Source organism: Ornithorhynchus anatinus, chromosome 3 (genome assembly GCF_004115215.2).
Source record: "Ornithorhynchus anatinus isolate Pmale09 chromosome 3, mOrnAna1.pri.v4, whole genome shotgun sequence".
Classification (NCBI taxonomy): Eukaryota; Metazoa; Chordata; class Mammalia; order Monotremata; family Ornithorhynchidae; genus Ornithorhynchus; species Ornithorhynchus anatinus.
This window is the reverse complement of record NC_041730.1, coordinates 90,207,045-90,222,266: the sequence shown is the minus strand read 5'-3', so window position 1 is coordinate 90,222,266 and position 15,222 is coordinate 90,207,045. Positions and strand designations below refer to the sequence as shown.

At 44.7% G+C, this 15,222-nt stretch overlaps 1 protein-coding gene across 1 annotated transcript in view; it reads right to left on the bottom strand.

Moving 5' to 3' along the window:
* Window positions 1–15,222, bottom strand: part of PLCXD3 (phosphatidylinositol specific phospholipase C X domain containing 3) — a 115,184-nt gene that overhangs the window by 34,298 nt on the left and 65,664 nt on the right. Inside the window, exon 2 of the mRNA XM_029059226.2 lies at window positions 8,531–9,239. Coding sequence (XP_028915059.1) covers window positions 8,531–9,239 — 709 coding nt within the window. The remainder of the gene's footprint in view (window positions 1–8,530; window positions 9,240–15,222) is intronic.

Genomic DNA, 15,222 nt, shown 5'->3' with positions numbered 1-15,222 from the left:
GAGTTCATGATAGCGTTCTGCCCAGAGTAAGCACCCAGTAAATACTACTGATTGATTAATAAGAAATCAGCACTTAGAACAGTGCCTGGCACATAATAAGTGCTCAGTAATAATGGTAACTGATAAACGTTTACTATGTATCAAGCACTGTTCTAAGTACTGGGGTAGCTACAACCTAAGCAGGTTAGATACAGTCCCTATTCCACATGGGGCTCAAAATCTTAATCCCCATTTTCCAGATGAGGTAACAGAGGCCCAGAAAAGTTAAGTGACTTGCCTAAGGTCACACAGCAGACAAGTGGCAGAGCCGAGATTAGAACTCATGACTGTTAAAAATAAAGGAGGACATATTGAAGATCCGTAATGGGAGGAGCACTGTAGTGGGTGGCAACTTCCCTAAATAAAAGCCTTCCCCGTTTAAACCCCATTTAAGCCTGTCTCCCTGGCTCCCTCTCTCTTCCGCACCATCTTTACACTTGGATCTGTGGCCATGGATCCATCCCAACCTCAACACTAAAACACTAAGGTACATATTTATAAATTATATATCATAAATAATTTATTGGTATAATTTATTGGCATTGACCCCCCCCCCCAAGACTGTAAGCTCCTTGTGAGCAGGGAATGTGTCTACTAACTCTGCTGTATTTTATTCTCCCAAGTGCTTAGTACAGTGCTCTGCACTTAGAATGTGCTGACTAAACACCGTTGATGATAACTGTGGAGAGCACCGTAATAGGGGCTGGGGAGCATCTGCTGAAAGTAGGGGATTCATCAGGTATGACAGAAATGCTGGTGAGGACCACTATCATTATGATAATGGCATTGGGGTTTCTAAGGCAAATGGAAGGAAAACATTTTGCACATATAAAGGTTGATGAGTGAGCAACTGAGACAAACTTCCTGGAGCACTGTTGTTTCATTTTCTCCCACTGCTGATGTATTTTAAACTAGAGCTAAGTCATTTTGGGAACAGCTTTTCAGCCCGGAGCTCTTATTAACAGTAGTGATTGCAATGAGTTCATTGACTAATTATTTTTTTTTTTGTGAGAGTGGATCTCCTGTGTATTTCCAAAGGACATTCTATACTTCTCACATCCGTCGATGAAGTCACAGACCAATGTGTCACCTACCCACACTCCACCCATGCGCGGTAGCAAGACCAAGTCCCAGAAATAGCTCCCCAGATGATCTGGCGGGGAGATGCGGGTTGGAAGACATTTTTAAAGCCAGCTGTGATTTCACACTTGGGGTGATTATGGCCGCCAAGCCATTGCCTTTAGCTATTCGTGTCCAATTATCGTCAGCATCATAAACAAGTTCATTCGCAGCTGGCTGAACAGCACTCCAGGAATAGACCCATTTCTCCAATCGCTCCCAGAACCTTTCTTTTCCCTCTCTGAAGAGCAGGAACTTTCCAAAGTGGCTTCCACCTCAAGGAAGGCTGTGGCTTCCATTAAGTGCACTTCGCCATCATCATCATCTTTATCATCATCACTGTCAATAGGACTTATTGGGCTCTGGCGGTGTGCTTTTCTCTGTCATAGGCATGTACTATGGGCGGGCTACTGTAATGGAAGCCCATTGGGTCTGGAGAGCTGAACTGGACACCTATTGTGTGCAGATTGCTAAATTGGGTACTGACTGCGTGCAGGATACTGTACTGTGTGCCTACTCGCCCAGAGCACTGTATTGAATGCCTGTTGTGTGCAGGATGCTGGGATCGGATACTTGGGGCCAATGCTTAGATTAAAGCACAGCACTGGGCTCACACTTTCCAGTAGCCTGCAGTTTAGAAGGGAGGCAGGCAAATACCAGTGTGGCTTAGTCAGAAGCAGCACGGCCTACTGGGGAGAGCACAGGCCTGGGAGTCAGAAGGAACTGGGTTCTAATCCCAGCTCCGCCACATGTCTATTGTGTGACCTTGGATGAGTCACTTTACTTCTCTGGGCCTCAATTACCTTATTTGTAAAATGGGGATTAAGAATGTGAGCCCCATGTGGGACGGGGACCGAGTCCAACCTGATTGATTTGAACCTACCCCCAGCACTTAGAAGAGTGATTGGCACAGAGTAAACACTTAAAAAGTACCACAATTATTATTTCCATAATAATTAATACAAATTATTTTCAAGTACAGGAAGCAGCGGGTAGATCCAGATGCACAGATGGTAAAAGCCAAAGTAGAGAAAGACAAATCACTGAATAAATATATGAATAAGTAGATGATCTGAATTGCTATTTAATAGTAAGTATAGCAATCACTGAACAACTTCTGAAGGCGATGCCCTGAAATAAATGCTTGGGAGTGACCTGGGTTCTAATTCTGGTTCTGCCGATTGTCTGTTGTGTGACCTTGGATATTCACTTAAATTCTCTGTGCCTCAGCTACCTCATCTGCAAAATGGAGATAAGTCCTGTGAGCCCCATGTGAGACATGGACTGTGTTCCACCTGATTAGCTTGCATCTACCCCAGTGTTTAGTATAGTGCCTGGCACATAGCATGAGTTTAACAAATACCATAAAAAAAGCTATGTACAAAAACAAGAAGTGACCCATTTCTAGCCCACAAGAAGCCTCTACTCTCATGGGCAGAGAAGTAGAAGGATGCCTTCACCCCCTCTAGACTGTAAGCTTGTTAGGGGCAGGGAATGTGTCTATTATATTGTTATATTGTACTTTCCCAAGTGATTAGTACAGTGATCTTCACACGCTCTACCCCAGCCCTACAGCACTTATGTATATCTCTGTCTATAATTTATTTTCATGCCTGTCTTCCTCCCAATTCTGTAAGCTGCTTGTGAACAGGGATCGCTTACATCTACTCTTTTATTTTGGATTCTCCCAAGTGCTTAGTACAGTTCACCACACCCATTCAGCACTCAATAAATACTATTGATTGACTGACTGAGGGCCTGGAAGCCAAAGGAGAGGTGTTTCTGCACATTGGGTTGGTAAGGGCAGCCCGGCCTTCCTTCATAATCCTTAAATGTGGCACTCTTCCAGTCACCTTTGAAAAAATAAAACAAGGACCAAGAAATTGTCCCCGAGAGGACTTAATCCCAGTGCATTCATTCATTCATTCGACTGTATTTATTGAGCAATTACTATGTGCAGGGCACTGTACTAAGTGCTTGGAATGGACAGTCTAGAAAACTTTACTCTAAGACAGCAGCCTAGCTCCAAACAAATCTTCCCTACATTTCCTTCTTAGACATTCCAACAAGGCCAGGGATTTAAGGCTGCTGCCGCCCGCTCTTTGTGTCCCCACACTGAACAGGCAGCCATGCATGGAACGGGCACTGGCTCTCCTCCTTCTCCTCTTCTTCCTCCTCTTCCTCCCCCTCCATCTCCTCCTGCCTTCCACCACCCCATCAGGAAAGAGAAAAAATGCACAGAGCAGGAGCCTTCCGCAAAATCTTGGGAAAACTGGTGACTACTGGAGTGATCGCTGTGGCTACGGCTGAGTGCTGAACCCCGAACCACGGGGACCCTGAAATCCTGCTCCTCTAGCCACATCACCCTACTGACTTTTCTTTTTATTTTGTGTACTTGCCTCTGTGCCTTATGCCATTTTAATGTTTTAGTGTTTCATAACATCTGATGTGTCTGTCTCCAGCGCCCTCGCCTCTTAGATTGTGAGCCCCCTGTCTAATTCTCAGGGGAAGGGACCCCGTCTAATTCCCAGCCATGTATTCTCTCCCGGAACGGTTAGTACGGTGTTCTGCATACAGTAAGTGCTCAATAAATACTATTACTACTGCTTCTACTGCATCATCCCAGTGCTCAGCACAGTGAAAACACTCAACCACGGCTGAAATTATCATGATAATTCCAGAGTCACAATGGGAACCTGACTCCAAAGGGAGCTGCGTCTAGTGGAGACAAGGAGAGATCGGCAGGATAGACTGAGCCCCACACTCTCCACCTGGTGTAGCACAGAGAGACGGGTCTGGGAGTCAGAAATTCATGGGTTCTAATCCCAGCTCTGCCACTTGTCTGCTGTGTGACCTAGGGCAAATTTTCTTCATTTCTCTGTGCCTCAGTTACCTCATCTGTAAAATGGGGATTGAGGCTGTGAATCCCATTTGGGACAGGGACTATGTCCAACCCAATTTGCTTGTATCTGCCCCAGCACTTAGTATAGTGCCTGGCACATAGGAAGGTCTTAACAAATACGGCATAGCTCAGTGGAAAGAGCACGGGCTTGGGAGTCAGAGGTCGTGAGTTCTAATCCCAACTCTGCCACTTGTCAGCTACGTGACTGTGTGCAAGTCCTTTAACTTCTCTTGACCTCAGTTAACTCATCTGTAAAATGGGGATTAAGACTGTGAGTCCCACGTGGGAGAATCTGATTACCTTGTATCTACCCCTGTGTTTAGAGCAGTGCTTGGCATGTAGTAAGCGCTTAACAAATACCATTACTGTTATTATTATTATAATATGTTACATGACACCCCTATTGCCTGTCGAAAGCTGACAAATCGAGCAACTGAGCAAACTGACTCTCCTCTGGGGGAAGTTGTACCATATCGACCCCTCGTCGCTGCAGGGAGTTAGAAACTTTGGAGCCGAGATTAACGTTTGAAAATGAAACTTAAAAATGGGTCTTAACATGAAGAAAATCTGGGGGTTTAAGCATTGTTAAGTAGGAGACCAACAGGTCGAATCACAGCATCTGTACCAAAATCCAGGCTGGAGCCATTTCCCTGAGGGGTATTGCACTACCAGAAATGATGTTTTCTAAATGCTCTTGTTCAAAGCTTTGCTCACCCAAATAGGAAAACTCGGTGACAAAGCTTGAAGAGATGAGTCATAAAGTGATTCAGTTCTTTCCACGGTTTAGAACAATGATTTCTTTGTGAATGGGATGCAGTGTGGCCTAGCGGAAAGAACACAGGCCTGAGAGCCAGGAAGCCTGGGTTCTAATCCCGGATCCACCACTTGATTTCTTTATGACCTTGGGCAAGTCACTTCATTCCTCTATGCCTCGGTTTCCCCATCTGTGAAATAGGGACTGCTCTCCCTCAGACTGTGAGCCTGATGTGGGACAGGGACTGTGTCTGATCAGACTGTAGAATAGTGAGCTCGGTGTTTGGTACACAGTAAATGTCTAACAAATATCACAATTGTTATCTCTTTGAAGGATAAAGTATGCCCTTTGCATAATGTTTCTACACTAAATTTGTCTGCTCTCCCAGAGTACAATCAAATTTTTTTAACAGTATTTGTTAAATGCTTACTATGTGTCAAACACCATACTAAGTGCTAGGGTAATAATGATGTTGGTATTTGTTAGCGCTTACTATGTGCAGAGCACTGTTCTAAGCGCTGGGGTAAATACAGGGTAATCAGGTTGTCCCACGTGAGGTTCACAGTTAATCCCCATTTTACAGATGAGGTAACTGAGGTACAGAGAAGTAAAGTGACTTGCCCAAGGCCACACAGCAGACAATTGGCAGATGGCAATTAGAACTCAGGTCCTCCTGACTCCCAGGCCCATGCTCTAACCGCTAGGCCATACATTTCCCCAGGTGCACAACACAGAGCCCCATGTGATGGTCTACCCACCCTCTAGAGATTTCTCCCAGGACAACTCAAACCCTCAGGTTTTCCTTCCCCAATAATAATGATAATAATAATCACAAAAATGATAAAATAGTAAAGATAAATAATAATAGTCATAATAAATAGTAATAGCCATAATTGTGATATCTGTTCATCATTTACTATGTTCCAAGCACTGCGTTAAGGTCTAAGGCAAATATGTTGCAATTAGATCAGACCCAGTTCCTGCCCCGGATGGGGCTCACTGTCTAAGGGGACTTAGAACTGGTCTATAATTCCCCGATTTTAGAGATGAGGAACGGAAGCCCCAAGTTAAGTGTCTTTACAAGGCCATGCAGCAGGCAAGGGGCAGAACTGGAATTAAAACCCAGGTCTCCCGAATTCCAGGCCTGCAGTTTATCCACTGGACCAATCTGATTGTCCAGGCTCGTCCCCAGATGTCCCATCCCCTGCAAGCTCTGCCGAGTGGCCTGGATTTGCTGAGGACTTGGCTGGAAAATTCACCCAACCCACTTGACAGCAGTTACCCTGCTCTGATTTCATCAAACCTTTCAAGATTAGCACCACGGGAACAACTTTCCAAATGAGTTGAATGAAACAGACTACCTGGGAAGGTTCATTCAATCTTCTCTCTCTCTCTCTCCAGGGGTTGGCCTCATTGTTTTGTACAAATTAATTATTTCTATTTATGTCTGTTTCTCTCTCTAGCCTGTAAGTTCACTGTGGGCAGAAAATGTTCTATTGTCCTTCCCATGTGCACAGAAATACTAATACTAATAATTATGGTAGTTGTTAAGTGTTTACTAAGTGCCAAGCACTATTCTAAGCATTGGGGTAGATACAAGGTAATCAGGTTGTCCCACCTGAGGCTCACAGTCTTAATTCCCATTTTACAGATGAGGTAACTGAGGCACAGAGAAGTTAACTGGCTTGCCCAAGGTCACACGGCAGACAAGAGGCAGACCCAGTGCTCTGCACACAGTAAGCACTCAATAAATGTCTTGACTGATTGAAAGAGAAACTACAGTAACTATCTGGAAGGAACTCCCTCTCTCACCATCAATCAGTGGGATTTATTGAGTGTACACTGTTTGCAGAACACTGTAGAGAAGCAGCGTGGCTCAGTGGAAAGTGCCTGGGCTTGGGAGTCAGAGGTCATGGGTTCTAATCCCAGCTCTGCCACTTGTCAGCTGTGTGACTTTGGGCAAGTCACTTCACTTCTCTGGGCCTCAGTTACCTCATCTGTAAAATGGGGATGAAGACTGTGAGCCCCATGAAGGACAACCTGATCACCTTGTATCCCCTCAACACTTAGAACAGTGCTTTGCACATAGTAAGCGCTTAACAAATACCAACCTTATTACTGTACTAAATGCTTAATCATCAGTTCTGAGGAACTGAATTTATGGTCTCGAGTCATGTGCTCCCAGGCCTCCATCCAGATGTTCAAAGAGAAGCAGCGTAGCCCAGTGGCTAGAGCACTGGCCTGGAAGTCAGAAGGACCTGGATTCTAATCCTGCCCCGACCACTCATCTTCTGTGTGACCTTGGACAAGTCACTTCACTTCTCTGTGTCTCAGTTACTTCATCTGTAAAATGGGGATTATAATACTGTCGGCCCCATGGGGGATGGGGAAGCAGCGTGGCTCAGTGTAAAGAGCCCAGGCTTCGGAATCAGAGGTCACGGGTTCGATTCCCGGCTCTGCCACTTGTCAGCTCTGTGACTGTGGGCGAGTCACTTAAATTCTCTGTGCCTCAGTTACCTCATCTATAAAACGGGGATTAACTGTGAGCCTCACGTGGGACAACCTGATCACCCTGTATCTACCTCAGAGCTTAGAACAGTGCTCGGCACATAGTAAGCGCTTAACAAATACCAAATACCAACATTATGTGGACTGTGTCCAACCTGATTAGCTTACATCTACTCCAGCACTTAATACAGTGTCTGGCACAAAGTAAGAGCTTAACAAATACCATTTAAAAAAAAGTTAGTAAGGCCATAAATCTCTTTGCAAATGGTGTGTTCAAAACCGACAAGGCTTCAAAGCTGCTGCTACCTCTGGGATTTTCCCAGTTAAAATATTACCATTACTAACTTTAGACTGCCCATCTCTCACTACTCTTCCTTCCGCGTCTCCTGGAACTGGCCTCCGTCACAGTTGACAGCAAGCAGAGCCAGAATGAGGGGCCACTGTAGAGGGTCACAAAAATCCTGCCCCAGCCACTAAGGGCCCTGGGTGGGCTGCTTAGCTTGATGGATAGGACATGGGGTTGAAATGGTGAAAGGATGGGAGTCCGCAGACTTGGGTTCTAGTACCGACTCTGCCACTGGCCTGGTGGGTGACCTTTGTTAAGATGTGTAACCTCCCTGGGCCTCAGTTTCTTCCTCTGGGAAATGGAGAAAATAATCTCTACCTCTCCTTGCCCTACAGGGTCAGCGTGAGAACAATAGGAGATATCCGACGGGATGGGACTCGGGAACTTTTTTTATGGCATTTGTTAAGTGCTTACTATGTGTCAAGCACTGTTCTAAGGGCTGGGGTAGATATAAGGAAATCATGGTGGATCCAGTCCCTGCCCCACATTCATTCATCCAATCATTCAGTGGTATTTATTAAGCTCTTATGGTGTGTAGAGAACTGTACTAAGCGCTTGGGAAAGTACAGTACAATAAACACTGATATTCCCTGCCAGAGCTCACAGTCTTAATCCCCATTTTATAGACAAGGTAACTGAGGCACAGACAAATGAAATTACCTGCCCACGGAGGTGGCAGAGACGGGATTAGAACCCAGGTCCTTCTGACTACCAGGCCTGTGTTCTTTCCACTAGGCTGTAGTGCTTCCCAAGGCCCTCGCTCTCCAGAACCCAGTGGGATTCCTTGGCTCCGGCCCTTTCCAGGAGTTAAAGCCGAACGGAACATCTCCGAGGGGCCAGGAGGCCTGAGAAGACCCCTTACCTTTCTGTGATGGTTTCTCTGAGCCCACTGGCGACACCCTTGACCACAGTACTCGCTTTGGGAGTGAGCACCACCTGAGATATAAAAAACGAGCCCTTCTTTCTTCTCTCGGTGATGGACGCTTGCAGAAACTGGATCAGCTTTTCTGGGTCGGTCGTGTTTGCCCAAGGCGCCGGCATCATCTGCCCGGGCCAGAGAAAGGGCACCTCCAAAGCCACGGGGCTGTGGTAGAAGACCAGGACTTGGTAATCCTTCTCCCACAGGTACTTTAGACTGACTTCTTGGGCAAAAATAGCCGGACACATTTTGTTCCCAAATGTGTCTTTCAGCATCTGGACCAGTTTTTCGTGGTGACATTTTTGCATCCCATAGAAGTGGTTGAAGTCCAAGAAGACCACCTCTTGGTGGTGATCGGTGAGGAATGCGTTGATCTCCTCCAGGCCCTCATTGACTTTGGCACTGAACAAGCCGTGGGCAAAATAGAGTTCGTTGTCCGGGTCTCGGGGCTTGGTGGAAATCCGGAGATCGAAATACCGGATCCCGGCCCCCAGCTGGCCAGTAAAATTCATCGTCTGAGTAGCCAGCCACTTCCTCATGAGCTTTTTGGCTACCGTCCCGAACACGGAGACAAAATTCTGGACGGTCTCTGGCTGTTCCGGGCCAACGGGGGAGGCTTCGTCTATGTAGAAGCTGAAGGAGTCGTGAGATCCTAGAGAGATGACAAGGTACACTACCGTTATGATCTGGCAGACCAAGGAACACCATTTCATCCTTTCCCCTTCCTTTTTATTAAACATATTTGTTAAATGTTTAATAGGTGTCAGGTTGGAGATAGCCTCCATCCCATGACAGGTGTACAGTGAAAGTGGGGGGAGAGAGCAGTATCAAATCCCTAATTTAATTTACAAATGAGGAAACAGGCCCAGAGAGCTTAACGGCTTTTATCAGTCAATCAATCAATGGTATTTGAGTACTTACTATGTGCAGATCACTGTACTAAACACTCAGGAGAATACAGCACAATAGAATTAGCAGACACGTCCCCTGCCCATAATGAATTTATAATCTAGAGACTTTACTCTCCTAAGTATTTAGAACTGTGCTTTGTACATAGTATCATTGATTGACTGATTGAATGTTTTTTTATGGTATTTGTTAAGCACTTAATTTGTCCCAGGCACTGTACTAAGTGCTGGGGTAGATGTAAGATAATCAGGTTGGACACAGTCCCTGTCCCACATGGCTTGCAGTCTCAATCCCCATTTTACAGCTGAGGTAACCAAGGCACAGAGAAGTGATGTGACTTGCCCAAGGTCACACAGCAGACAAGCGGCAGAGCCAGGATTAGAACCCGGGTCCTCTGACTCCCAGCCTGGGCTTCTTCCACTAGGCTACATTGCTTCCTCAAATAAAACCTATATTCAAGAATAAAATTGTTGCATTTGATGTCACATGATTTTCTAGTAGCATTTTTCTCCCCTTGACGTTCATTCATTGAATTGTCATTCATTCAATCACTCAGAACTCCCATCCTCCCTCCTCCACCTCACTTTCTCACCACATGGACACCACCACCACCTTCTTCTTCTCTCTAGCCCAAAATATTGGCATTATCCCCAATTCCTCTCTCTCTCTCTCTCGCTCAACCCTCACATCCAGCCTCTCGCCGAATCCTGATGGTTCTTTTTCCACAATGTGTCCAAGACTCCATTCCTTCCATTTCATCCAAGCAGTAGCCATACTGGTCCAGACACTTACCACAACCTGCCTCAACTACTGTATTGGCCTATTCTCTTACCTTCCTGCCTCTCCCCTCTCCCTTATCTAGTTGGTTCTTCACTCTGCTACCCAAATTATTTTTCTAAAATGTTCTGTGCACATTTCTCTACTCCTCCAATCATTGCCTAGTCTTCTTTGATGATATTTGTTAAGTGCTTCCTATATGCCAGGTACTATATGCCAGATACAAGTTATAAGTAGGGCTCACAGTCTTAATCCCCATTTTACAGATGAGGAAATTGAGGCACAGAGAAGTGAAGTGACTTGCCCATGGTCACACAGCAGACAAGTGGCAGAACCAGGTTTAGAATCCGGGTCCTTCTGACTCCCAGGCTTGGGCTCTATCCAATAGGCCATCCTACTTCTCTACATCAAGGAGAAACTCCTGATCACTGACTTTTAAGCACACAATCAGCTCTCTCCCCACTACTTCTCCTCTCTCTTACTACATGCAAGACTGCACGCTTCATTCTTCTCAAGACAACCCACTCACACCAGGCCTCATTTTCATCTCTTTCCCTGCCAACCACTTGCTCACACCTTTCCTGTTACCTGGAATTGCCTCTCACTTCACATCCCACGGACCACTGCTCTCCCATCTTCAAAGCCTGTATGAGATCGTATTTCCTGGAATCCTTCCCAAATAATCTTGAATCTTCCCTCCTTGAATTCTCCAACTGGTAGCTCTGCTCTTCTGCACCATCTAACCCCTCAAGCTACTACCTTATCTTATTTACTTTATTACTGCCCCTTCCTATAATGTATTTAAGCATCTGTCTCCCCACTAGATTGTAAACTCTTTGAGGGCAGGGATCATGACTTTTAATTATTTTGTACTCTCCTAAGCACTTAGTACAGTGCTCTGCATAGAGTAGGTAGTCAATAAATTATGTGATAAAAATGAGACATGATGATGATGATACCCACCACGCTGACCTGCTTGCTGCAGTGGTTTCCCAGCAGTCCACTGCTATGATTCATAATAATAATGGTGGTATTTGTTAAGCGCTTACTATGTGCCGAGCACTGTTCTAAGCACTGGGGTAGACACAAGGGAATCAGGTTGTCCCGCCTGGGGCTCACAGTCTTAATCCCCATTTTACAGATGAGGTAACTGAGGCACAGAGAAGTTAAGTGACTTGCCCACAGTCACACAGCTGACAAGTGGCGGAGCTGGGATTCGAACTCATGACCTCTGACTCCAAAGCCCGTGCTCTTTCCACTGAGCCACGCTGCTTCTCTAAAGAGTGTATGCTCCTCTTTAGACTGTAAGCTCACTGCGGGTAGGAAACATGCCTACCAACTCTGTTGTATGACACTCTCCCAAGCACTTAATACAGTGCACACAGTAGGCACTGATCGATCCATATATAGAATCCTCTAGACTATAAGTTCCTTGTGGGTAGGGATCGTGTTAACAATTCTACTGTACTGTACTCTCTCTAGCGACCAGGACAGTGCTCTGCACATAGCAAATGCTCAATAAATGCCATTGATTGATTGACTGATTGAGACTGTATTTCACAACCAATCAATGCTCTTATTAAATACTGGCTCTACACAGAATTCTATACTGAGCCCCTGAGTGTTGAAGTGCTGGGCACTGTATTAAACTCACTCATTCCTTGAATTGCATTTATCTAGTGCTTACTTTGTGCAGAGCTTGGGAGAGTACAATAGAAAAATAAACGGACACATTCCCTGCCCACAGTGAATGCTTGGGAAAGTACAGTCCAATAGAGTTGGTAGGCATGATCCTTGTCCACAACAATCTTATAGTCTACAAGGATACACTTGTATGACAAAAATGAAATAAATGTACGTAAGGTTGATAAATAATCCCAGTCAAAGTAATTGTATACATAAGTATTGAGAGGGGGGTGTAAATACCTCTAAAGCATCAATTTGCTATACTAGATCAATCAATTTAATGAGTCCATACTGAGTACAGAGCACTGTACTAAGCACTTAGGAGAGAACAAGAGAATTAATAGATATGATCCCTGCCCTCATGGATAGCCAGTGAAACAGATGCTAAAATAAATTGTTACAAAAACAGATAGAGTCTAAAGTAGAATGGGGAGTGGAGAGTATTTAAAATGCTGAGGTGGTTTTGAAGTGCTGGGCACTGTACTAAGCTCATTCATTCACTTAATCATATTTATTGAGCTCTTACTGTGTGCAGAACTCTGTACTAACCACTTGGGAGGGTACAATACCACAATAAGTAGACACATTCCCTGCCCACAACGAACGTTTGGGAAAGTACAGTCCAATGGAGTAGGTAGACATGATCCCTGTCCACAAGAAGCTTACAGTCTACAAGTCTACAGGTCTGTATTTTTGATTCTCAACAATCTCCTCTTCCCCCAGATGGCAGGGATGGCACCAGTAGCATAGAACAGGAGGCAGGCTATCCAGTTAATTCTGGCTTCCCGCTACTTTCATTATTACATCGGACTCCCTAGCAAATAAGCTTCCACCCTGCTGCATTGGGAGCCTGAAGAGGTGTGAATTAAAACACAGATGGATTTCAGCAGTGGCCCTGTGATTCTTTGAAATGGGTTTAGAAAGCAATCCTATCTTCAGAGGTATCATTAACTGGCCTGATGACCACAGTCTCTACAGATATAGAAAGTCAACTTTTAAATTTATTTTGGAAAATCATTCCAGTGAGTGAATAATCTGAAACAGAGATGAGAAAGGCCCTTATTAAGGGAATGCAGAGAGAGAAGGGGAAGAGAAGGGAAATGAGAAAGGGGGACAGAAGAGGAAACAGGAGAAAACCGATAAGACCTATCTACATTTGCTGAATAGCTCATTGACTTAGCAGAAATAAATTTTTTACCTTTCCAAGACTGATGCTTTTCCAAACTGAAAAATCTGTCAAAAACAATCAGTAGAAGTCACCAGACACCTACTCTGGACAGAGCACTGTACTGAGCCCTTGGGAGTGCTGTACGATGCAGGTAGAAAACACGATCCTGGCCCTCAAGGAATTTACAGTCTGAGAGAGAAGTCAGGAAGAGACAGTCCCCAGTCAACAAAAAGAGAAACTCAGTGATAGTGACTAGACTAGTCTTATTTGAAAGGACTTTACAGTATAGGCACATTAAGAAGCAAAATGGCCTAATTAATAGAGCACAGAACTGGGAGTGAGAAGGACCTGGGTTCTAATCTTGGCTCCACCACTTGTCTGCTGAGGGACCTTGGGCAAGTCACTTCACTTCTCTGTGCCTCAGTTCTTTCATCTGTCAAACGGTGATGAAGGCTGTGAGCCCCATATGGGGCATGGACTGTGTCCAACTTAATTAGCCTGCATCTATTCCTATGCTTATTACAGTGCCTGGCACATAGTAAGTGCTCAACAAATGCCATTACAAAAAAGGGGGCCAAAAGCAAGAACTTATGTGCCCATGCTGACAGTATTCTTGGTCCATAACTTCTCAAAGAGTGAAATTTAGCCACCTTACAAAACACAGAAGAGTCTTGGATCTTTTCTGATTCTCAGAGAAAGTACCAAATAAGTGCTCAATAAATACTACTGATTGATTAAGTGGTGGGAGACAGGAGGCAATCCACCAGAAGAGAATTTGGAGAGTCAAGGAATTTCCACAACATGGAGACTCTGCAAAAATGAAAGCACAGCATTGGACTGACTTAAAACAATCCCATAACAGATCTGGTTTGCTCTTCTTCCCAGTTCCTCCTGAAACCATTTATTTGCAGCCAAAGGAAATAAGACCAAGTGTGAAAAAGACAGAGAAAAAATTGGCTGAACCGTTACCCAAAGAAACAAATAGTATTTTCAATAGAATATGTTGGGGGGATTTTGTGTCCTGCTGAAAAAGGGCTGTGCTTGATTGTTTTGCTTTACTCATTGTTGACTAGGCCCTTAAGAGGCTCTGTGATTCCCCTGTTTTACCCATGCTGCTCTTTGGATGCGAAATGTGATAGTCCGTGAGTGGGGAGAGAACAGTGAATTTTTCTGATTTAATTTTAGTCTGAAATTTGCCAAGAACGAAAGCAAAGCTTTCCTTAGAGTCTTCACAGTTTTTCCCTTTTAAAGGCCACCTTTGGTGGCTGTGAAAATGTGAGGTGAGAAGCTAGTCCTCCCCAGTTTCTGGAAGATGGGTTTTGCCCGGCTTTTTTCTGAGCCATGGTTTTCTTTGGCCTCTCAAACTATCCCCCTAATTGCTGTGCTTTCCCTGGAGATCCTCTCCACTGAATTTTCCTTTTAAGCCTTTGGTTCAATCTGGGAAACGAGAGTCTTACTTTACTACTTAATCTACGAGGAAATCGATAGAAAATAGAGTTGGAATGAATAGAAATGGATTAAATCAGAGCTCTTTTACAAAGGAATTTAACTTCTAACTATATTTGACTGGGAAAAAAATTCTAATTTGTCATCCTAATCAAGTTAAATTTGATTGAATAGTATTATTTGAGTGTGCATTTCATTCATTCAATCATTTATTGAGTGTTCATTGGGTGCAGAACACTGTACTAAGAGCTTGGGAGAGTACAATATAACAATAAACAGACACATTCTCTGCCCACAGTGAGCTTACAGTCTAGAGGGACAGTCAGACATTAATACAAATAAATTACAGATACGTACACAAGTGCTATGGTGGTGGGAGGGGGGAAGAACAAAGGGAGCAAGTCAGGGTGATGCAGAAGGGAGTGGAAGATGAGGAATGGGGGAGTGGGGCTTAGCCTGAGAAGGCCTCTTGGAGGAGATGTGCCTTCAGTAAGACTTTAAAGGGTAGGAGAGTAATTTTCTGTCAGATTTGAGGAGGGAGGCTATTCCACGCCAGAGGAAGGACACGGGCCAGGGATGGCACAGTGACATAAGCGAGATCGCGACCTAGTGAGAAGATTAGCAATGGAGAAGCAAAGTGTGAGGGCTG